Below are 23,591 nucleotides of genomic sequence, written 5' to 3'. Positions count from 1 at the left end.
AGACCTCCGCGGCTCTTCCTCCTAAACCTGCTGACCTGCCACCTGTCTCTAATGTGTCCTCCAGCCCCCGGACCTCCAATGCTCCCCTGCACCTCGAAGACCCTATTAGGATCCACAACCGCTCAGTCGAGGAGTACCAGCTCATCTACCATGAAGTTGTGGATAACATGCTGAGGTACGTTGCGTCACAAATGAGTCAGTTCATTTACAGAGTTTCCACTCTCTTAGAAATCTATCTCTCTATTTTCCTTCATCATAAAGATGTATTTTTGTGTTTCTCCTCTCAGGTTCCCGGACGGTCGCCTGCGTCCATATAGTTTGGGTCTGGGTCGTCGTATCAAGCAGAAGCTGTGGGAGCGACTGGACCGTCCGATGTTCACAGAGACAGTGGATGAAGACGGTCTGGTCCATGTGGACGTGTCCTACGGTGCTGGAGTCCAGCCTCCGCTCTACAACGTGGATGTTTCTGGTGAACCAGAGCCCGAATATCCACCAGCAAAAAGGGCAAAGCACTAAGACACACTCTCATAAGCTGACATGTCTAATAATACTGTGCTTTAAGTTTAGTTTAGTTTTTTTTTTAAAAGTATGGCAGATAAGTTTAAGTTTATTAAGTGTAGAGATATGTTTTTAGTGCCAAGCACAAGTATTAAGTGTCAAGTCTTTAATTTTAAGTATTTAGTAATAAGTATAAAGTGTTAAGAGTAAGTGTTTAGTTTAAGTTTTCTGTTTAAGTACTAAGTTGAAGTATTAAGTATTTAGTGTTAAGAGTAAGTATTTAGTAGTAAGTATAAGTATTTAGTGTTTAGTTTAAGTATTTAGTAATAAGTTTAAGTATTTAGTATTTAGTGTTAAGAGTTAGTATTTAGTTGAGTTAAGTTTACTTTCATTGATCTTAATGTATCTCACCACTGATGAATTGTCTTCCTCTGAATCAGTTCCTGCTCCTCTGTTAACAGTCTTCTTACTCCAGCTTCAGCCTCAACAGCAACAGTTATCACCTGCCAGAACACCTGCTCCACCCTCCAGCCTCCACCTGTTACTTCTACCAGACAAAACATCAGCCTTGAGCTGCAGCCTGTGAGATGACAGACTCCTCTCCACCTGCAGCCGCTGTCTCTCTGTTGCCTACATCCTCTACCAGCAGCTTCAGCATCAAACTGCTGCCTCACTCTTCACCTGCAGCCTCTGTCAGCAACCTGCAGCTTCTGACAGATCACTGCGGTCAAACCTCCACCTTCAGCCACCTGAAGAAGACCACTCCCCCTGAAGATCCCCACAGAAAGCTGTGGCCAAACCTCCACCTACAGCCTCTATAAGGAAACCTGCACAGGGTGTACTTTGAGGGTTTCTGACTGCAGACCATTTACATGCAGAAAAAGCTACATAACAACAAGGGGACGGGTAATAACCGGGAAAGCATGACATGGGACCTTTAAGTGGAGGAAGCTCCTTAGAGACAATGATCTGGCCATCAACTGTAGTTCAAATTATATTTGCTCTGAAACTCCAGATGACATAAAAACCTGGCAACTGCAAACAGGGTTGTCATACTCGGTGGAAAGGCAGTCTTAACTATAAACTCAGATCTATAAGACCCCAGTTCAACATGAACGAAAACACCCCAACTTTGAACAATGTCCGTTTAACTATTTTTTCCTTGGTACACCGCCATTCCTCTCCGGTGCGTAACGTAGCCACTTCTGCACTCCAACCCTGAATGTCAATTCCGTCAGCCTGCGGTCAAATTGACGAGCAGCAGCTGAAAAAAAAGAAGTTACATTTTTTGTTTATTGAAATAATAAGAAGAAGAAAGCTGCAATGGATGCGTTCCAGTGTGTACTGTTTAGTGTACTAGGTTTTCAGGCGGCCTTAATTGAGCAATTCACCCGTCAACCACATCTTCATATAATTGATTCACACTATTACTCATTTCTGTCTACTCGCTCTGTGTCTCAGAGGACGGTAGTGGACAGTTCAGAAACGTGCCCATCAGTGACATCATCAATGGTAGGCAGGTTTCTGAAATGTCCACAGCCCACCTTTGAGATGCAGAGCGAGTAGACAGAAATGCTGCCATCCTATTATGAGCATTAATGAGGACCACTTATATGAAGATAAGGATAAGAATGGATGCATTTTGCATCCATTCTTATCAACTTGAGAAAGAAATGTAAAAGACTTATGAATTAAAATCAATATTTGCCAAATCTGTTGTAAAGTAGTAAACCTAGTATTTTGAGGTGCAGGCTCACCAAACATGCAGTCCTTTATCAGCGTGTCCTTGAAGGCCCTCTTCTCTCCCTTTCCCACCCAGTTGAAGATGCAGGCTAGACTGTTTGTCATGGCAGCGGATAGCATTCGCCGGATCATATTTTCCGAGTTGGTCCCTCCGACTAATGCCAGGCGGGTAATCTTAACAGACGAGAGAAAATGATTAGTGTGCTACAGTGTACTATGTAAATAGACATCTTCTCATTTATAAATAAATACGAATGTAATGAATTTGAACACATTTGTATTACCTCTAAGGAAGAAATAAGACCACTACTGTGTCCAAACTAATCGACAAACAATGCCAACAACCAAATTGGCAATCCTAAGAAATTGTCAAATATTGATTAAGAAAAATATTATCGTGATTCGCGAGGCGTATTTTTTAGGGATGCACCGAATATTCGGCCACCGAAAATTATCGGCCGAAAATGGTTAAAAAGGAGCACCGAAAAAATATCACCGTGTTGTTGTGATGACGTAATAAAGACGCGGCGACCATGCTCGCGGCTGGCTCACAGGGGGGGGACATTGACCTTTGTCATCGAGATTGCCCTGAGCCTTTAACAAATCGTATTAAATAATCTGATGACAGACTGTAAACAGAATAGCTGACATTTTAACAAACTAAATAACTCAGTTTCCTCTAATCATTAACCCATGTTTGTATCATGTAGTTAACTCCGTGTGTTGCTGCTAGCATACATAACACCTGACGTGGAAACGTTACTCGTGGATGGTGCTACAGAGCTGCTAGAAAGACGGTCGAATCCGGTGCATTCCTCCGTCTGCATGCGGTCCACTTTTGCTAAATGTTTAGACAAATTGCTCGTGCTTACATGCTAAACTCTTATTGCACTTATGGTAACAAGTATTCTCCACATCGAGACGGGTAAAGTTTAACCACACCTCGGAGCGCGTTCTCTCCGCCATCTCCGCAGTGTGCTCCGCTGCATGTAGCAGCTGCGTGTGTGTAAACTGCCCCGCCCCCTCGCACACAGACGGGGGAGAGAGATCTCGTCTGATCGAAAATACATCATAGACGCATTTGTTGTCTTTGCATATTAGAAACGAGTTGGCGACACTAAGACTGCGATATCATGTTTTTTAGCAATAATACATGACATATATAAATGTACTGTATGCATTCAAAAGTGCTGAATAAATGTTTTATGGACCCATAATAGTGATTATTATTTAAGTGAAGTTTTGCCATAATCATGTCTATTTCCATAATCAGGTAGCTGAACAACATTGGTAAAAAATGTATACATTATATATATATATATTTCTATTAATCATGTTCGGCCTTTCGGCATTCGGTTTTCGGCCAACTGTTTCCTATTTTCGGTATCGGTTTCGGCCAAGAAGTTCCCATTCGGTGCACCCCTAGTATTTTTACAATATTTCTGTCAAACACACATCCAAGTGAAAAAGAAATGTAATGCATCCACTCCTACAATTCCAGACATAAGCCCTTAAGATTTCAAACAAGAAATGTAAGACTTTTAAAACTTATAAGGATCCACAGGATACCTGCAAATGCATACAGAAAATATTAGAAGCCTCGACAGATTATAGAGAAAATGCTTTGTGTAAAAATTGTTCACCATCTTTCGACGGACTGCTTCCTCCCTCAAAGCAGCTTCAGTCTCATCAAACTTCTCCTCGTTGGTGAGTGGAAGCATTATGGGGAAGTTGTCTTCTTGTGACTCTGGTCCAGCTCCATGAATGTTTAGTTTAGCAAGTTCCGTCTTTATAAAGTTAATGTCACGTGAGATCTGCTTCACCTCCATACATAGCTCGGTAAGCATCTTCGTGGTTGTCATGGCAGCAATGTCTTGAAAAATAAAAAAATAAAGGTTTTAATTTACATTTCAAGGATAGATTTTTAATTTCCAATAATTTAGAATGACACTAAGTAACTCACTGATAAGTGTTTGCCAACAGTAACCATTAAAGCTGCACTATGTAACTTTCCTATTTACCCTGGATTTGAACACAGGTCTCCACAACTGCTGAAATATTTACCACTGAGTTTATAGAGCCTGCCTGCTTGCTCGGGGGAGACATTGACCATAAAGTCATAATTTTTGTCAAACCAAGGTCATGTCTCACCTAGATAAAGGATCTAAATGTCTCAATAGAAGAGCAGGGAGACCAAAATCAACCACCCCAATTTTAAGTGATATTGTATTAACACTACCATACAGATTGGACAAAATAACATTGTAATCACAAAAAGGTTACATAGTGCAGGTTTAAGTGCTTACATTTTAAGCCTTAACACCATGACAAAAAACATGAAAAGATGGGAAAGTCACAAGGGATAGGTTTCTCAATTCAGAAGGCATCAGTACGGTTAAGAACCTGCTCAGAAAATGATACTTGCCTTTCAACACTCTGCTTGATTCCTCTCCATATAATCTCCCCCGTGGTGTTTCTGGAGCTGAAGGGGGGTGGGATGGGTGCTGCGGGGTCAGGTGAGCCAAGCCCAGTGCGCTGAAGTCAGCTAATCTTGAGCCATGTGCATAGCTGGCACCGCCGTCTAAAAGACAAGACACCATTATTAATTGTTTATAAGTAAGCCATGAGAACCATTGGCCCATAGGAGCCGATATCCTGTTTCCGCAGCATGATGTACAAGTACACCCCCTGGACATGATGTACAAGTACACCCCCTGGACATGATGTACAAGTACACCCCCTGGACATGATGTACAAGTACACCCCCTGGACATGATGTACAAGTACACCCCCTGGACATGATGTACAAGTACACCCCCTGGACATGATGTACAAGTACACCCCCTGGACATGATGTACAAGTACACCCCCTGGACATGATGTACAAGTACACCCCCTGGACATGATGCTAGTATGTCGCAGGGACTTAACCCAATCCAACCCTTGATACTGAGTGCCAAGCAGGGAGATATCGGGTACCATTTTTAACAGTCATTGGTATGACTCGGTCGGCGATCAAACTCACAACCTCCCAATCTCAGGGCGGACACTAACCACGAGGCCACTGAGCTGCTATTCATTCTTTATATTAACATTTATAAAAACAACATTTAAGATGAGAAATACATACCATTCCTTGCTTTCTCTAATGGCATAGCGTGGTAGGGGCTGGAGTTATATGTTGGCAATCCTAGAAAAAGAGAGAAATAACTAAATAAGGCAAATGAGCACTATCAAAGTTGTTATCCATGAGCACCATATAGCAATTGCACCTAGCTAGCCCCATATAGTTACTTTCCAACTTTAGATAAAGGAGACCTGAGGGATGAACACACTTGACTACAGAGTGAGTAATTAAAGAATAGTTTCCCACCTAAGGTGCTGATAATTCCTGTGATCCAAAGATAAAAGACACATAATAGCCTATTAGTCTACTTAATAACGAGGGGTGCACTCAAGTGGCTGCCGATGACCATTTATTCAGGATACAGAAAATATGACCAACGTTTCGGAGAGACTGAAACATTGGGTCATATTTCCGGTGTCCTGAATAAATTGTCATCGGCAGCCACATGAATGTGCCTGACTTTTACACCATTAGTTTACTTACCATCATTACAGTGACTGGTCCAACTCCGCCAAATAGCTTCCACAAAAGCCTACAATGAGAGAACACAAAACATGAACTATGAATGCTGTAACTCGGACAAAGCACATTTACATACTGTCCGCCCGGAGGTAGTAGTGTGAAGTAGGGGTCGACCGATTATCCAGACCGATATTCCGCATTTTACAGATTATCGCTATCGGCCTTTTTTTTTTTTTTTAAATCAAATTGCCGATAAAACTTTGGATCTGATGCGGCCGTTTCTCTGGTTGCAGTCACCACTCTGTACACAAGCAATGTCCCGATCCAATTCTATCAGTTACACAGGGTAGCGTCTCGCAGCGGATAAACTGTGAGGGGGGGGATTGCTAGTGGAGCCTCGCAGCAACTCTGCTTTCTGCACCACAATCTGGTGCTGCTGAATTGGGACTACTAAATGAGTGAGACTCAAATATCAGAAGTTCAGAACAAGTTTTAGTAGTTTTCATTTTATTTCTATTTCATTGACTTTACTCAGGGTCACAGAGAGGAAACCAGTTTTAAGATGTTGAAAAGTTCAGCAAACATAAAAAGGCATTTCAAAGAAGTTGTGTTGGAGTTTGTGTTCTTCTACATTTTGAGACCAAGATTTTCTGATATTACTGCAAATGTATATCGGTTCCAAATATCGGTTATCGGTCTCGTTGATTACTAATAATCGGTATCGGCCTTGAAAAAGCCATATCGGTCGATCCCTAGTGTGAAGTGGTTCACTTACCATTGTCAGCCTGGTGAATTGACAGAACATCCTCCGAGTGGCTTCCTCCAGAGGCTAAAAGGGAACAAAAGACAGGAATAATGGATGCTGTAACTTTTGAACACATATCACATGACTGATGTTTGAATGTATTGTTGGAGGAACTAAATGCTTGTAAATTAAAGCTCACATGCAATTACATATTGTTCCTGCCATTTTAATAAGTAATGACATACCACTGCTTGCATTTGGGGTTGGTCCTGAGGGGTACTGGCTGGATTCTGGGAGCACTGTAGGACAATGAACATCAGGTGGCTTGGCAAATGTTCTCTTCACACAGCTGGTTTCTGACTCCCCATCTGACTCCATGTACACAGGATTTGGCCTGGAAAATAAAAATGAAACATTCAACATTCCCATTAATTGAACTAATTTGCCCCATGGCCCATTTCTGTAGAATGAGGCCGCTTGACGTACAGGTACACATAGAGATGACACTAGTCTATCACAGGACTGGAGGTGGGGTTTTTACTTATTCTTTACACAGAAACCAAGGATTATATATTTCAAGAGGGAGCGATCAAAGTAAACATCCTAAGCCTGCTTCCTCCACACTGGGAGTGCTGTGACCACTTCTCCATTGCATCTTATGAGCGGTTGGGTTCTTTTGGTTCCAGCCTATGCACGCATACTGGTTCTTATCAATGCGACGTTGTTTGATAAGGGTTAAAGTCAGGCCAGACATGGAACCTGACCTCCTACAGGAATTCAACTGTACCTTACTCTTCTTTTCCCACGTTCACCTGCTTCGTCCTCAGAGCTCAGATCAGTGGTTGGACATCCAGTATTCACATACTTTTCTTCGTATCGTTTGGCCTTTTCTGTAAAAGAAAAAGCATAAAATAATAGGATGACATTTTACTGACTAGTCTCACTTGTGACACATATGTCATATGTGGTATGGCACCACACACATTCAAACTGCCATCCATAAAACGTGTGGATACCTATATACTTGAAAATAGACAATAGTAATGCAGTGACTACTTACCACAAGTAATCAAGAGCCGGACATTCGCATATGTGGTCCATCCTATATGGGCCGTCATGTGTTCTTTAAGGGCCTTCAAATACATGTTTTTTGGGGGCCATAACAATTTACCTTCCTTTAGACTGAACCAGCTGGCAAGAACTGTTGCAGCTCCGCCATTTGGAAAAAGTACAACGGCCCAAAGCACCACCTCCCTTTCCATTCTGTATACAATAAAGGAAATAATGTAAATGATTAAAAAAAAAACCTGCTCATAAATTATAAGATGTCATTTACTCGCCCAGCAGTATGAGCGGTATGCTACTGCATATGAGCTATTGGAATAGCTATGAGGCCATTTCCTTCTGACTCTGGATACAGAACACATTTACGTTTGATACATCCAAGTTTACCAACCCCGATATTGTCACACAACTCTCTAACCTTGTATGTACCTATGCATGAGGACTCGCAGGGATAAGTGTAATATGATTCTTGGTGTCTGAACCTTTTAAAGATCACATATACCTCATCTTCTTCCTGGACTATATTCTGCACTACTGCAATACTATGTCCCACCTCAATACAATTATCCCCCTGCTTTGTAGACAAGGTAAAACGACTACTGGAGACCTTTGTGTACTGTACAGCAACACCGAAATGTTGAGGGAGTGGACCATCAGTGTGGATTTTCTGTAAGACTGGTTCATCTGTTGGTAATGGAACCTCACAACATGGCTGTTCTGACAACCTTTTGACCACCTGTTGTAGAGGTTGGTGTGGCTTGCGTAAAAGATGCTTTATTTGGCCAAGATAATTCTCAAAAGGGAATCCTGAAACATTATCTAAAGGTCCAAATTGTTTGTATTCATCGGCTAAATGTATAAGCTGGTGTACACTGAACACAATCTGATCCCTGCCATACAACTGTCCAAAGTGTTCCACAAAGGAAATCATCAATCTATGCGCTAATTCAACCTTTTGGCCAGAAATTCCAGGAGACAAAAACAAATACATGGCCACTGAAAACAACATAAAGTTGTCATAAATCTCACTGGGAAGGCAATCCTTCAGAACTACAGGGCCCCAGTACAGTATGAAGGATCGGAGCTCTGTAGCTTTCCAACGATCCAGCTCATTCAAACCCCTTGGCTTGCGATTGAATTCACAAGGGGTGTGGGAATGTAACCCCAGCAGTTTGCTTGATATACTGTTAACAGTTTGTGAAGGAAGCCTAGTGGCTAGATTGCCCTTTAACCACATATTCAACAGTTTTCTCATCACACCAAGACAACAGAGGTGCATATAATCTATTGGGAATGAAGAAACCATCTTTACTGTCCCTGTTAAAGGACTGAGTGTCTGTTTCAAGTGATGTTCTTCATCAATCATATCACAATAACTTGAGTCTGTCCTGAGCCTGACATTTGTTTCAGGATAAGTCATTTTCTTCCTCCACACACCATGTTGATCACACTTGTCACACCCTGAATAGCCATTATGTGACTTGATATTCTTAACGTAGGCTCTGGCTGGAGCATCACACACAAATGAGGAAACCAGTACTTTCAATCGGTTACCATTATGAACAACGCCATTAGCCAGTACATTTTTAAGGTCGCTAATAAATTGCTGCAGATACTCAACAACACACTTGGGCTTGCTTAAACCACAAAAGATACCGACAATAAATGGGGACTTAGTATAATCACATTTCAGAATTGCAAGTATAGGCCAGAATTGAAGTCTTGAACTCTTAAAGAGAGGGAGACCATCTATGTTGAACTGTAAAGTAAGAGTTCTGAGGCTCACTGGTAAACTCAAACATTTCAATCGTGAAAGTATCCCTTGCACCAATCCAAAATGGTAGTACTCGCCACCTTGCATTTGAGTGGTTGCAACATCATGTTGTGTTCTAAGCAGAGTTCTTCCATCCTTAGGGAGCATAGGGTGAAAAAGCTTTAAGATGGACAGCAGAGCAGACAAAGCAACCAGACTGATTGAGTAGGATGTTGCCCAATATCTTAGGCTCCTCATAAGCAGATCCTGACTAGGCTGATGCTCGTCATGGCTGTCGGAGTCAGAATCTGATTCAACATTCCCAGCCACACTACCATCAGTATGATCATTTCCCATTTGTACATGATCTGATTCAACTTCATCATCTCCAGCTAAACTACCATCAGTATGATCATTTTCAATGATTCATGTGTACATGGGAAGCTAGTGGTGTATCTAGTTGGGAAACGTGTGAGATTCTGAAGGGTGGTTCCCTATTCACACAGGGGTCTAAATGTGACTTGTTATTATAAAGAGTTTCCTCGTATTCCTTAAGGATATCTTTCTCCATGTCCCTTACAGTTCTGATGACTCTACGTCTTTTAGACCAATAAGAAGCCATCTTAGGTAAAGAGAGGTGGCGCTGCTATAATTACTTTACTTGGCCTTGTGTATTGCAGTGATCCCCTTGACTCGTCTTGTAGTATAATCCTGAAAATGGAGGAAAACAAAGCAGATTAAAAAACAGTATGCATAAACTAACAGTACAAATGAAGAGTTTGGTTCCAAAACGCGATAAACGCCACTTTTGAAAAAAATGAGTTCCCGCCGAAATCTGTATTGTATTTCGTCGGTATTGAAAAGTCAACATTCAATTTTCCCCAAAACGCGATATCCGCCGTGTTATTCTGTCCTGTTTTCTCACTTTCTTTCCAAACAGCGACAAACGCCAGTCTCCCTTCTCTACAGAATGCGATACATCCGCTCAACCAATCACAGCGCACCATTCCACGCACCTCAACCAATCACAGAGCATTCCACGCAGTGTAAACAATAATGGCAGCACCCTGAATGTACCGGCTTTCGTCATTATCTACTTCAACAAACAATAAAAACATGAATAATTTTGACGGCACCACCTGTGGTGGTTTCTGCGGTGGGGAAGAAACGCAAGCCATCGAAATGTAATCATGTACGTGAGGAGATTAAGAAAATGAGACACTCGGGAGGAGGAAAAATGCCGGCTGTCGCTTGTTATCATTCTCATACAAAAGCAAACTTCTGTCACGCAGACACATTGACCCCAGGGGATCTATTAAAAAACGTTCAGTGTTTTTACTCTGGATCTACTAAAATCGAGCAGGATCAAGTCCTTTTGCAGCTGATCACTGTCAAAAAAGTTCAGCGGAGACGTCCAAAGGTTGTCAACAGCGATATGCAGAAGGATAGGGAGGTCACTAATGAATATCATTTGCTGACCGAAGATCATCCCACAAAGATTCCTGTCTGCAAGGCCACCTTTTGCAGCGTTTTGGGTGAGTTTAATTTTGATTTACGAATTATATTATTCATACAGGACTGCCTGCTCTTAAAACGTGTGGATCATTAAACGACGCTATGTTGATGTGATAGGCTGGACACAGGCTAGATAATGACAGCTTAATTCACAACAAGCACATCACTGGCTTTTCAATGCAGCCTGATGTGTAGCCTAGGTTATATCATGAAGTGAACAAGGCACAATTAAGCTTTTCTGTTGAATCTTTAATGTTTAAGTTTCTTGCTATTTTTTAGTTTGTTTTCATGTTAAAATGTAGCCTACTTAAGGAATTAGTATCACTTAGCCTAAAGCTGTCTGATGTATTGCTTGGGCACAAATGTCCTAGCCTAGTTCGCTGGTCATCTGCCATTGTTATTTGATAAATATGCCTATTGCAAGATGAATTAATGTAGAAAAGTAGGCAGTAGCCTAAGTAGGTACTTACACATACAATACATAGGCTACATAAATAGGATGATGCACTCTCAGTCATAGATGAATGAGGTTGACTGTGACAGTCATGAAGAGTAGCTGCCCATTGTGCCAGCCTTTTGAGAGTGACCATTCCACTCTTAATGAATGATAAGTTATTGAATGTTTTACACAGAAATATAGTTATATTACAGGGTTTCCCACACATAGACTATACTTGGGCGGGCCGCCCAGGTATATTAACGGCCGCCCAAGTATATTTCGCGACCCATTTAGTTTTAGTTTTTTTTTTTTATAATTTTTTTTTTTAATGTTTTTTTTTTTTTATTCGTCCGTGACCACGACGCCATCTGCGATCGATTAACTTGTAGACAATGATCCCTCGCTCCCTTGCTCTGATCTCGCCTCCTTCTGGCCTGTTAAGTGGCCTGCCTCACACAGGGTGACTGGCTGTCCACATGATGCCGACATGGCCACTGTCATACAGATCATAAATCAAAGCCCTCGATTGGTCTCTGTGTGTCATTCAAGCTCGGGATAACCTCAGCTCAGGTGAGGTAAAGGACTCTCTGAGTGTTTAGATAGTTAACTTAGTCTAAGTTCTAAGTGGGTCTCAAACGGTGTGGTCACCATTTATGTAAACACATATTTCCATTTGAGAGGGTAGTGATTGGTCTAATGGATAGTGAGGTGGGCTGAAGATCGGAAGGCTGTGAGTTCAATTCCCGCCAGGAACACCACCACTAGTGTGCCCTTGAGTAAGGCACTTAGCCCTTAGTTACTCCAGGGAGAATGTCCCTGTAATCGGTCATTAGAAGTTGCTTTGGATAAAAGCGTCAGCTAAATGAAATGTAATGTGATTAGTAAAATATGCATGAATGAATAAATAAAAAGTTAACTATAGGTGAAAAAAGGTAAGATACACTTTTAAAACTTGTTGAGAGAAAACTAGTCTTTGCTGCTGCCTCAAAGAGGAGCAGGGGGAGAGGAGGGAGAGGAGGGAGAGGAAGGAGAGGAGGGAGAGGAGGGAGAGGAGGGAGAGGAGGGAGAGGAGGGAGAGGAGGGAGAGGAGGGAGAGGAGGGAGAGGAGGGAGAGGAGGGAGAGGAGGGAGAGGAGGGAGAGGAGGGAGAGGAGGGAGAGGAGGGAGAGGAGGGAGACAGGAGAGGCTGATTCAGGAGCTCAGACACACTCACAACTATAAATGAACCAAAAATAAATTAACAAGTTTCAGTGTTTTTTTCATATTGGAAATGGGATGTTGTTGGTTATGGCCATGATTTTATGATTATTGAAATGTATACAGTTCTGTTTAATATAGGTGTTTCCATAGATCTAGTCTCTTTATTTCCCCTCAAAATGCACCAGATTGATGCATTTAACTCCAAAATAAAAAATAAAATCTTACCGGGGGGCATGCCCCTGGACCCCCCTAGAGGATTTGAGGTCGACCCCCACTAAAAATCACATGGATAGGTTCCTAAATACATTAATAAATACATTTATTTTTTTAAATAGTAACCCATTTCCATATGTTCATGTGTGGGTGGTAGATTTAAACGATAGGGCTATCATTATGGGCCCTGCCTGTACCTGTACCTGTTCGCTCTGCCATCGCGTGAAGGGTCTGCTAACAAGCGACCAACAGAAAGGTTAATGTTGTTGCACGTCACCTCAACCCCCCCCCGCTACCACCACCCCCCAAAGTATATTTCAGATCTGTGGGAAACACTGGCAGTTAATGGACCAGCACCAGAGGCGTTCCCATACACACAGGCGTTGGAGCTGTTCTTCATGAAATCCCAGAAGGATGAAGTGCTCTGACAAACAGTGCCATCTTTGAGCAAAATGATTATACCGGAATGAAAAGTCAATAAATAATGTTGTTAAAACTTTTTTTATTTTTTCGCGCACCCCCCCCCCCCCCCCCTCCTTGCCACCAGCCGCCCAAGTATATTTCATATCTGTGGGAAACACTGTATTAATTAAATGCATTTATAGTATGCACAAGACTTGTGCAAATCAGTTTTCAATCTTCTTTACAGTTCTTTACACAGATATATGAATGCAATGGATTTATAGTATGCACAAGACAATCGTACAACGTACAGCACTGCTATGAATGTAACATGGCAAAGATGAATGTGATTTTGGAATTGATGTGGTCTAATGTGATATTGTTGTTCTTGTTCATGATAAATGTTCCTCACATGTAATGTTTTATTGTTGTAATGAATGTGTATCATTAACAAGATGACCCGTTAAATACATTTTGGGAGCGATGATTGATGTATTTTTGGCCCAGTACCCATATATAAGTTTAGTATTGACCAAGTTCAGAGGTTTTCATACTGTATGTATCAACTGACTTACTGTTATGTATTTTTGCACAGTTTCAATATGAAAAATAAAATGGATTTATTGCATTTTGGGGAAAAAATTATCAGTTTTTAAAATAAATCTTTGAAAATCAAATTCTGGATTTTAATTTGTAATGTTATTATAACCTCAAGATGCTATGTGAAAGTTTGAAACAGAAAATAGTGGTTTTCACTTGCCACTTTTCTTGGTAAAGAAAATACATTTTTACTCAAATTAATCAACATGGATTTATAGCGTTTTGGAACCAAACTCTTCAAATATATATCAGCCTCCTGGTGCAATGCAAATATAACTGTACTGAAGAAATTCCCTAGAATTACACGTTTTATTCCATGGGTCTTCAACCAGGAGTCCAGGACCCCTAGGACATACATTTTACCCAAATATCCTATATGATGCTTTAGCTTGACTGTATCAGACCAACTTTGATGTAATTTCTGTAGGATGTAGGGATGCCAGAAACTGACCATGATCAAAATCGGCGGGGTCGGTGTGTAGCAAGCTGCAGCAGCAGTCTGCGCAGGGCAGCCTGCGCTGCTGGCTTCCTCCAAGTTTTACAGTCAAAACTGGTGTTGTGACCAATGGCCATTTACAATTATTAATACTATTACTATTATTAGTCTATATTTTGGTTGAAACTAAGCCAGAAAAAAAGAAAAAAAAACATAAATAATAAAAAAATATATAAATAAAATCGAATTTTAAAAATAATCTTCGATTATGGAGACTGTAACGAATAATAGATTAATCGTTGGCATCCCTAGTAGGATGGTAGTTTAATGTCAGATTGTGTTAGCTAGTGTATCTGCTGCGTTAGCTAGGTGCTAGCCAGGGCAAGAAAATATCAACTGCGTCATGCGATGAACTGTTTAATTAATTTATGATATAGGCTATATTATAACAAAAAATATGCACAATTTCACCCAAATATCCTAAATAATGCTTTAGCTTGACTGCATCAGTGGACACTTTATGTAATTTCTGTAGGATGGTAGAGTTTAATGTCAGATTATGTTAGCTAGCGCTGCGTTAGCTAGGTGCTAGTCAGGGCAATAAAATATCAACTGCGTCATGGGATGAACGACATTAAATTCGTTGATGATATATATTATTATAAGTAATTAGTTCCCTCTTTTGCGCTCTGAATAGCCTAAAAAAACATAACGGGGTGTAACTGAGGTGAACATATAGAGTAGGCATGCACAACGGTCACGTTACATTTCTTACCGATTTGTGATATCTGTCTCTTCTCTTCAGGCGGCTTGGCGGCAACTGAACTGCCTGCCTTCCTCCACACCCTGAGGTGTACGCTCTTTCACGTGACCAACGTGCTTTCAAGATTAAGTGCAATGTGCAACAGGCATGACGGGTAATCTGTGACGTTTCGCTCTCTCAAAAATTGGGCCATTTTGTCTTCATGCACAGCAGCTCTCATAGGAAAGAACCAGACCCCGCCTCCGACGCTGGGTCATGATCTCGCCCGAGAGGGGATAGCGCCACACGTTGAAACAATGTCAATTCAATGTAGGGAATTTCAACGTTGAAAAACCGGCATCTATATTACATTGATTCAACAACATTTTTTCAAACGTTGAAATGGTATTTGTAAAAACACATCGAATCAACATTGATTTTTCAACCTCAACCAAAAATAACCAATCTAACCAAAATCCAATGTTGAATTAATATCTTTTGCTATCTGGGAGCCTACTAGGCCAAGGAGTTGGTAGAGTATGGCCATAAAACTGCAAATCTATGCTAAAGGTCACAACTAATAAACGCCATTAATTCTGCTTACAGTAAAAGCCTGTGAATGGTGGCTCTAGTATGTTCAGGAAACTGACACTGAAAAACATTAAATATGCCGTTCATTTAGTATCTAAATTCAAATCAAATTCATCTGCTGAATGGAAAAAAACTCCATATGTCCACGTGTATGACCCATACTGCAATGGAATATGTAAATGAAGGTCAGAATAAAAACCTGCGTTTATTTGTAATGTTCCTATGAAGGGAGTTTCAGTGTTTCCTGGTTCCAGGTCAGTAATCATCAGGTTTATGATGACACATAGATACATTTTCACACACTAGACTGGTGTTAGTATGAAAGGAGAAAGAATGGTTTAAACCTATGTTGGTCACTGAGTGGTTTATTTTAGCTTGAAAAAGTAGAGGAACTGGCAACTGAAACCAAAAGTCTGGCTCTTGAAACACACATAGTTCATCAATTCTACTTCGATTTTTTTTTTAGGTTTTTCAAAAGTATCCCCCTGGGAGTCAGCTAAATACTGAAAAATAACAATGGACATTCAAACAGAAAAAGTATACCCTCTCTGGCAGAGTATTCGTCGTCCTCTATAACTCTTGCCAGTCCAAAGTCAGCGATTTTGCAGAGCAGACTCTCTGACACCAGGACATTGGCTGCTCTCAGGTCTCTGTGGATATATTTCTTATCCTCTATATACGCCATGCCCTCTGACAGATCACTGCGGTCAAACCTCCACCTTCAGCCACCTGAAGAAGACCACTCCCCCTGAAGATCCCCACAGAAAGCTGTGGCCAAACCTCCACCTACAGCCTCTATAAGGAAACCTGCACAGATGTTATCCTACTGCCATGTGGAGACCTGAGTGGAACAGCAAGGACCAGAGAAACACACGCAGATATAGTCCTTCAGTTAATATGCAAACATATTTCTGTGTTATTAAAGCTGGCTCTCTGTTTACATTCTGTTCACTTGTTCTTCTTCTCACAGGTGTTTTCAAACGTTGTGAAAGACTGAGCTCACACTCCTCAACATGAACCTGACTGACTGTGATGATGCCTTCATGAAACGAGAGAGCTCCACTGTACGTACAGTATAGCAGTATGAGATTTCTTAACAACACTCTGAGTGTATTGGGATTTTTAATGGAAGTTCGGTGATGAATTATATTTGAATGCAACACCTTACACTTCCAGATCTACCAGGAGCTGCTTCAGGGCCCTGAGGACAACTCCTTTTACAACAGCTCTGTTCCAGAGATGCTTCCTCCTCCTCCACATCCTCCACCTTCACCACCCCTCCTGCTCATCGCCAGAACTAAGAGTGCCCCACCCCATCTCAGCAACCACCACCAGCTTCTCCTGCAGCCACCGCCTAAGAGGAAGAGACGTAAAGAAAAAAGGAAAGGTAAAGGCGAGGCAGCGGAAGACGGTGCCCCTCAACACAAAATCCCCCACATGGCGGTGGATCTGCAAGAAACGCCAGATGAGAAGCAAGGGGCCGAGTCATCCTCAGAAAAAGGGTCTTTAATGGACACCCAACAGAATGAACGAGAGAAAACAGACATCGAGGGGAACGGAGTGAGCCAAGACAACACACTTGAAATAACACCCACTACTGATGACAACGCAAAAACCAACACAAATGGTGGTGAAGAAAGCAGAACAAAAGATGGAGGAAGTGAAAAATTAAGCGAGAAATCGTCCAAGACTGAGCAGAAGAAGAACGCCGACTCAGGATCGCACCATGCCGGGTTCCACGCCTTTATGACGGGATACATTTTTGCCCATTCATGTACCCTGAACAAGAAGAAAGGAGTGGAAGCTGTAGGGAAGGAGGAGGAAGAGGAGTCCTGGGTTCCTTCGTGTCTCAATAAGGTCTACCTCAGCGGTAAATCTGCTCCTCTCAACGTAGTTAAAAGCACCTTCTCCAAATCATCCAAGGCCCATGTGGCGAAGATGGAGATAGTTTGGGGAAAGAAAGTGTAGTGTCCACACTTGAACACAGTATTTAAGTGTTTATATTAGGGCTGCAACTAATTATTATTTTAATTAGTAATCTGCAGATTACTTTTACGATAAACTGTTTGTTCAATAAATTGTCCAAAAATAATAAAAAGGAACAACCTCAAAAGACTCAAAGTCCAAGTGATTCAATGTTTTGTTGAGTCCAAACCTATGGTCCAAACCCAAAGATGTTGACTTTAATATAATATTTAACAGAGAAAAGCCAAGATCTAAAAACTGCATTTTCTGGCATTTTTTCCATGGATAATTACTTAAAGGATACATCAATAATCAAAGAAGTTGGTATTTTTTTCTCTGGATGCACCTATTGATTGGTCAATTACTAGTTACAACTCCAATGTACATGTGCAGGTTCAATATCAATAATTGTTTAGCCTGCCAACAGTTTGGCTCAACTATTTGATGGACAGTGCTGAACCCCAGAGGGATGGGTAGATCCCCTTCCTCTGTCACTATGAGGTTGACCATTTCTGTTTTTAGTGACACATTTTGACAATTATTGAGTAGATTGGCTTGGAATTGGGTCCATGCCCCCCCCCCCCCCCCCCCCTCAGGATGGATGGATTTAAAAAAGTAATCCCTAACTAGGGAACCAGGATTTTGTGTTGATTTTTATTTGCCATGTTTTAAGAATGATGGAATAGGGGGTCAGTTTGCTTGTGGAACAACCTTTCAGTCTGGCAGTGTTGAAATGTAAGTCTGTTTCTCATGCTCTATACTGTTTTTATTTCTTTGTAAGACTTTTGTACATTTTTACCTACTATTAATAGTATTAAAGACGGTAATAAAGTGCAATTCAGTGGCAGCTGTTTTGATCAAGCCAGGTATTGTTTCTTAAGTTTCTCTGGAAAGAGCCAGATTCTTGATTTGCAGTCATTCTTCATTTTAGATGTTTGTATAATTACCTTTTACAGGAGTTACCTTTTGAAAAAAGAAATGTATGCTCTTTAAAAATGATCATTGTCTTTATTTCATTATTTACTTATACTGGTTTTATCTTGAAGGATGATTAAAACAAAATGCCATAATTTAATCCCTTGCTATAACCAGCACATCATTTTTGAATCGACTGTCCATGGAAGTAATAGTTAATATATCAGCAGTGTGGCACCAATTGTACCACACTCACAAGTTGACATCCCATTTTAAATACGTTTTTAAAACGTTTTTGTTTGTAGATACATTCATTTTTATTGTGAACTACAAGATTGATAATCATTTTATTTTTTAAATGTTTGCAAACTGACTACAGTGAAAGTTGGTGTATAGCTCCTTCACAGGATAAACCATTTGGTCTTTAGTAACTCAGCCTGTCCTCTGGCGCCACCCTCTGGACAAACATTTTCTTGTTTCTGTTTGTGTGATGGAGAAGGAATTACATTTGTTTATTGTTACAAATACTTTCAGTTGAAACAGATTCCTGGTGACAACATTGTTTGGAAGTAGTTCGGCTTGAACACATCACTGAGGGTAAAGTATGTCACAGAACACAGGATTATTTAATAGAGGTGTTTTCATTGAATTCAATATCAAAGCAATCACGTGTATATAATGGGGTGCTAGGTGTTGACCGCTGTGGATCACACTGGTTGTGTTGTTCTTGTTGTCCCCCTGTCCCACTTCAGGAAGGCCATACACCCAGGAAGAGCCCTGCCCTGTGATATCAAAAAAAGGCAATGAACAGAGATTAAATTAGTGTAAATCTTCACATGAAACTTTTGTCAAAAAAACAATCATGAAAGAGACAAACTCTGTCTTTAATGTTCTACTTAACAAAACACAGGTCCTTGTGTCCAGTTGCCACAGTATGGTTCACTCAGAGGAACATATAAACAAAGTCTAGTTTATATTTTACATGATGATTGCAATGAAATCACAGCACGTAAGCATTTATATATTTATAGTTAAACACGTTTTATATCAGACACTGGAAGCATTCAGATCTGTAAATTCATATGAAGACATGGACTTCATCTCAGGCTGATTGTACTTTACATTTGAGATCAGATGTTTCATTAGCTCAACTTGCTGTATTTGAGTAATGATCAGACCAACAACAACATCAACAGGTACGTAGGCCAACCACTAATAGTTAAATAACAAGTGCTTTCATAATTTCTTTCCATAGAGGTTTCGTCTTTAGGTTCAAGATAACGATAAACCATGTATTGATATTTGTCTCTGCTGCACATTGTGATTTATCTCTAAGCTAGCAAACTGAAAGCTGCGTGTTATACATTTCCAGTTTAATACCAGTTATATATCTACAGATTCAATATTTATGTTTACAAAATGGACGTAGAGGATTCCATGGTTGCTATGGTTTGACGCAGGACTAGCGTCAATATCGGATCAATATTTAAACCATAACAACCTGAAAACTACCTGAAGACGGTCACGAAAATATTTTCTCCGCTTTCACTCGACGATTCTGCCAAATTATCGCTTCTTCTCAAGTCTTTTTACATCCCGACAAGAGTCAGAGAACCCCTGAGAGTTATTACAGCGAGAAAACACACTTTAATTATGGAAAATGTAAGATTTCATAACGTTGAAAGTCCCCGTTGTTTCCAATGTGCTTTGCCGTCGACATTTTCAGAAACCTCACAGTTTACTGATGTTTATCAAATCATTTAGTCTCCTGTAACGATAAGTAGGCCTACCATTAAACAGTGTAACTATCAGATTAAGGTCAAGTATACTGTGACGACTCAATTAATACATCTTTGCATTAAAAACTACCAAAAATACACATGCATTCATCAAAACTAGGCTATATGACAATATTAACAAATAAATGTTGTATCTAATACAAATCATTTATATTAACTTTTTAGGCTATATCACCCAGCTTCAAGCTGAAATACATTCATATTGTAACTTTGAATCAAGCTAATTAAAGTCACTCACTTTAACTTAGCATTATTTCCATCATATACATGTGCAATATTATATGTTCAAACAATAAACAGACATATGCTTATTATATAACATTGTAATCACGTCACATATGTGTCACTAAAGCACAATATTAACTGACATGAGGGCCTAAAGGTGGCTCTTGTTTTGTTACCGGACCTGTCTCGTCTTGAGGAGGTTTTCAGACTTTGATTATGTTTCATGTTTCTTCATTTATGATTTTTATCCAACAACCACATCCATCTTTGGCAAGTTAATCTTCCAGCACATAAAACTATAACACATTTGATTTGTATACTACGACATGACAACATACTTGAAAAAGGTCCATCCTGCATGTACTTGTAGAGCCTCATCCTAACATGAGTGTGTGTTGTTGCAGGGTCGAGTGCCCGTCCTCCCGCAGGACAACCAGACAGGAAGGAGAGTCTCTGCCCGCCAGAGGAGGCCTGCAGTCTGCAGACAGTGTTCCTGCTGCAGGGACGACCAGGTGAGACATCTGATCCTCAACTCTGTTCCTTGAAATTGTACACAGTTTAATCCACAAGATTGTTTGACAGGTTTACAAAAAGGTAAACACATAGTGGAGTATATTGTCAATACTAAATAGTTTGAGAAGGTCCATTGTACAGGACTAATGCCCCAAATACTCACATTTCAAGTAATCCTCTGCATCTGATGTAGATGTTTCCTCTTGTAAAATGATAAAAGTATGTTGTTAAGTAAGAAGTTTACTAGAGTCTGACATCCTCTCGTGTTTTGCTGACCTTCTCCAGGTGCCACATACAAAGCGCCGGCGCCCTGCTGCTTCTGCAGACCTTCCCCAGAAAAGGAAGCAGACCTCCGCGGCTCTTCCTCCTAAACCTGCTGACCTGCCACCTGTCTCTAATGTGGCCTCCAGCCCCCGGACCTCCAATGCTCCCCTGCACCTCGAAGACCCTATTAGGATCCACAACCGCTCAGTCGAGGAGTACCAGCTCATCTACCATGAAGTTGTGGATAACATGCTGAGGTACGTTGCGTCACAAATGAGTCAGTTCATTTACAGAGTTTCCACTCTCTTAGAAATCTATCTCTCTATTTTCCTTCATCATAAAGATGTATTTTTGTGTTTCTCCTCTCAGGTTCCCGGACGGTCGCCTGCGTCCATATAGTTTGGGTCTGGGTCGTCGTATCAAGCAGAAGCTGTGGGAGCGACTGGACCGTCCGATGTTCACAGAGACAGTGGATGAAGACGGTCTGGTCCATGTGGACGTGTCCTACGGTGCTGGAGTCCAGCCTCCGCTCTACAACGTGGATGTTTCTGGTGAACCAGAGCCCGAATATCCACCAGCAAAAAGGGCAAAGCACTAAGACACACTCTCATAAGCTGACATGTCTAATAATACTGTGCTTTAAGTTTAGTTTAGTTTTTTTTAAAGTATGGCAGATAAGTTTAAGTTTATTAAGTGTAGAGATACGTTTTTAGTGCCAAGCATAAGTATTATGTGCTAAGTCTTTAGTTTTAAGTATTTAGTAATAAGTATAAGTCTAAAGTGTTAAGAGTAAGTGTTTAGTTTAAGTTTTTAGTTATAGTCATTTGTTTGAAGTATTTCATATTAAGTGTTACGTTTTTAGTGCCAAGCACAAGTATTAAGTGTCAAGTCTTTAATTTTAAGTATTTAGTAATAAGTATAAAGTGTTAAGAGTAAGTGTTTAGTTTAAGTTTTCTGTTTAAGTACTAAGTTGAAGTATTAAGTATTAAGTATTTAGTGTTAAGAGTAAGTATTTAGTAGTAAGTATAAGTATTTAGTGTTTAGTTAAGTATTTAGTAATAAGTTTAAGTATTTAGTATTAAGAATAAGTATTTAGTGTTAAGAGTTAGTATTTAGTTGAGTTAAGTTTACTTTCATTGATCTTAATGTATCTCACCACTGATGAATTGTCTTCCTCTGAATCAGTTCCTGCTCCTCTGTTAACAGTCTTCTTACTCCAGCTTCAGCCTCAACAGCAACAGTTATCACCTGCCAGAACACCTGCTCCACCCTCCAGCCTCCACCTGTTACTTCTACCAGACAAAACATCAGCCTTGAGCTGCAGCCTGTGAGATGACAGACTCCTCTCCACCTGCAGCCTCTGTCTCTCTGTTGCCTACATCCTCTACCAGCAGCTTCAGCATCAAACTGCTGCCTCACTCTTCACCTGCAGCCTCTGTCAGCAACCTGCAGCCATCTCCTCCAACTGCACATTCTGTTGAATGGCTGAACCTCCATCTACAGCCTTTGCCAGTGCCTATACCTCTCGAAGTGAACTGCTATCCGAGCCTCCACCCACAGCCTCTGTCAGCAACCTGCAGCTTCCGCCTCCACCTGCAGATTCCTACAGCCATCTGAAGACGACCACTGGGGGAGTGGTCGTCTTCAGATGAAGATCCCCACAGAAAGCTGTGGCCAAACCTCCACCTACAGCCTCTATAAGGAAACCTGCACAGATGTTATCCTACTGCCATGTGGATACCTGAGTGGAACAGCAAGGACCAGAGAAACACACGTAGATATAGTCCTTCAGTTAATATGCAAACATATTTCTGTGTTATTAAAGCTGGCTCTCTGTTTACATTCAGTTCACTTGTTCTTCTTCTCACAGGTGTTTTCAAACGTTGTGAAAGACTGAGCTCACACTCCTCAACATGAACTTGACTGACTGTGATGATGCCTTCATGAAACGAGAGAGCTCCACTGTACGTACAGTATAGCAGTATGAGATTTCTTAACAACACTCTGAGTGTATTGGGATTTTTAATGGAAGTTCGGTGATGAATTATATTTGAATGCAACACCTTACACTTCCAGATCTACCAGGAGCTGCTTCAGGGCCCTGAGGACAACTCCTTTTACAACAGCTCTGTTCCAGAGATGCTTCCTCCTCCTCCACATCCTCCACCTTCACCACCCCTCCTGCTCATCGCCAGAACTAAGAGTGCCCCACCCCATCTCAGCAACCACCACCAGGTTCTCCTGCAGCCACCGCCCCCATATGTAGATTCTGACAGACACTGCTGACAGCCAAACCTCCTCCTACAGCTTCTGCCAGTGCACCTGCGTCTACACCTCTTGAAGCCAACTGCGGCTGAACCTCCACCCACAGCCTCTGTCA

The 23,591-nt window shown here is 41.0% G+C and overlaps 4 protein-coding genes and 1 long non-coding RNA gene across 8 annotated transcripts; 3 read left to right on the top strand and 2 right to left on the bottom strand.

Annotated features, from left to right (window-relative positions):
- Positions 1–1,383: 1,383 nt before the first annotated feature.
- On the bottom strand, positions 1,384–7,429 carry LOC117538707. Of its 2 annotated transcripts, XM_034204602.1 has the most exons (9): positions 7,363–7,429; positions 6,821–6,969; positions 6,606–6,659; positions 5,852–5,900; positions 5,372–5,431; positions 4,667–4,822; positions 3,885–4,114; positions 2,256–2,415; positions 1,384–1,762 (listed from the first exon to the last, which is right to left on the bottom strand). In XM_034204602.1, the coding sequence occupies exons 2-9, from the start codon at positions 6,890–6,892 to the stop codon at positions 1,650–1,652; spliced, it is 894 nt and encodes a 297-aa protein (XP_034060493.1). In that variant the 5' UTR covers positions 6,893–6,969; positions 7,363–7,429; the 3' UTR covers positions 1,384–1,649. The 2 variants fall into 2 exon arrangements, with proteins under 2 accessions (XP_034060493.1, XP_034060494.1); XM_034204603.1 differs by lacking the exon at positions 7,363–7,429 and having other exon boundaries at positions 6,821–7,001.
- A 232-nt stretch (positions 7,430–7,661) lies between these two features.
- On the bottom strand, positions 7,662–15,979 carry LOC117538706. Its single transcript, XR_004567895.1, has 3 exons — positions 14,973–15,979; positions 10,050–10,104; positions 7,662–7,838 (listed from the first exon to the last, which is right to left on the bottom strand). It is a non-coding gene; the product is annotated as an uncharacterized LOC117538706 (long non-coding RNA).
- A 22-nt stretch (positions 15,980–16,001) lies between these two features.
- LOC117538705 (target of EGR1 protein 1-like) lies at positions 16,002–17,623 on the top strand. 3 transcript variants are annotated; one of them, XM_034204600.1, is made up of 3 exons: positions 16,002–16,421; positions 16,501–16,594; positions 16,707–17,623. In XM_034204600.1, the coding sequence occupies exons 2-3, from the start codon at positions 16,544–16,546 to the stop codon at positions 17,496–17,498; spliced, it is 843 nt and encodes a 280-aa protein (XP_034060491.1). In that variant the 5' UTR covers positions 16,002–16,421; positions 16,501–16,543; the 3' UTR covers positions 17,499–17,623. The 3 variants fall into 3 exon arrangements, with proteins under 3 accessions (XP_034060491.1, XP_034060492.1, XP_034060489.1); XM_034204598.1 differs by having other exon boundaries at positions 16,003–16,404; XM_034204601.1 differs by having other exon boundaries at positions 16,002–16,611.
- Positions 17,624–19,829: 2,206 nt separating this feature from the next.
- On the top strand, positions 19,830–21,880 carry LOC117538703 (uncharacterized protein C22orf31-like). Its single transcript, XM_034204596.1, has 4 exons — positions 19,830–19,835; positions 20,839–20,946; positions 21,233–21,468; positions 21,581–21,880. Exons 1-4 carry the CDS (start codon positions 19,830–19,832, stop codon positions 21,807–21,809), a joined length of 579 nt encoding a protein of 192 aa, XP_034060487.1. The 3' UTR covers positions 21,810–21,880.
- A 381-nt stretch (positions 21,881–22,261) lies between these two features.
- LOC117538714 (probable BRI1 kinase inhibitor 1) lies at positions 22,262–23,527 on the top strand. Its single transcript, XM_034204618.1, has 2 exons — positions 22,262–23,175; positions 23,288–23,527. The coding sequence occupies exons 1-2, from the start codon at positions 23,125–23,127 to the stop codon at positions 23,495–23,497; spliced, it is 261 nt and encodes an 86-aa protein (XP_034060509.1). The 5' UTR covers positions 22,262–23,124; the 3' UTR covers positions 23,498–23,527.
- The last annotated feature ends 64 nt before the right edge of the window (positions 23,528–23,591 follow it).

Source organism: Gymnodraco acuticeps, unplaced genomic scaffold, assembly GCF_902827175.1.
Source record: "Gymnodraco acuticeps unplaced genomic scaffold, fGymAcu1.1, whole genome shotgun sequence".
NCBI classification, from domain to species: domain Eukaryota; kingdom Metazoa; phylum Chordata; class Actinopteri; order Perciformes; family Bathydraconidae; genus Gymnodraco; species Gymnodraco acuticeps.
Note: the sequence above shows the minus strand (reverse complement) of the source record. Positions and strands in the feature narration are given on the sequence as shown.

Bases quoted from the DNA above. Each gene is read 5' to 3' on its own strand.
- LOC117538707 (XM_034204602.1), bottom strand. From the start codon at position 6,892: ATGTTCATTGTCCTACAGTGCTCCCAGAATCCAGCCAGTACCCCTCAG. The intron at 4,823-5,371 runs GTATGTATTTCT...CTTGTCTTTTAG, and splicing joins ATTAGAGAAAGCAAGGAATG to ACGGCGGTGCCAGCTATGCA. The intron at 4,115-4,666 runs GCAAGTATCATT...TTATTTTTCAAG, and splicing joins ATCAAGCAGAGTGTTGAAAG to ACATTGCTGCCATGACAACC.
- LOC117538705 (XM_034204600.1), top strand. From the start codon at position 16,544: ATGAACCTGACTGACTGTGATGATGCCTTCATGAAACGAGAGAGCTCC. The intron at 16,595-16,706 runs GTACGTACAGTA...TTACACTTCCAG, and splicing joins TGAAACGAGAGAGCTCCACT to ATCTACCAGGAGCTGCTTCA.
- LOC117538703 (XM_034204596.1), top strand. The intron at 20,947-21,232 runs GTGAGACATCTG...GACCTTCTCCAG, and splicing joins CCTGCTGCAGGGACGACCAG to GTGCCACATACAAAGCGCCG. The intron at 21,469-21,580 runs GTACGTTGCGTC...TTCTCCTCTCAG, and splicing joins GTTGTGGATAACATGCTGAG to GTTCCCGGACGGTCGCCTGC.
- LOC117538714 (XM_034204618.1), top strand. From the start codon at position 23,125: ATGAACTTGACTGACTGTGATGATGCCTTCATGAAACGAGAGAGCTCC. The intron at 23,176-23,287 runs GTACGTACAGTA...TTACACTTCCAG, and splicing joins TGAAACGAGAGAGCTCCACT to ATCTACCAGGAGCTGCTTCA.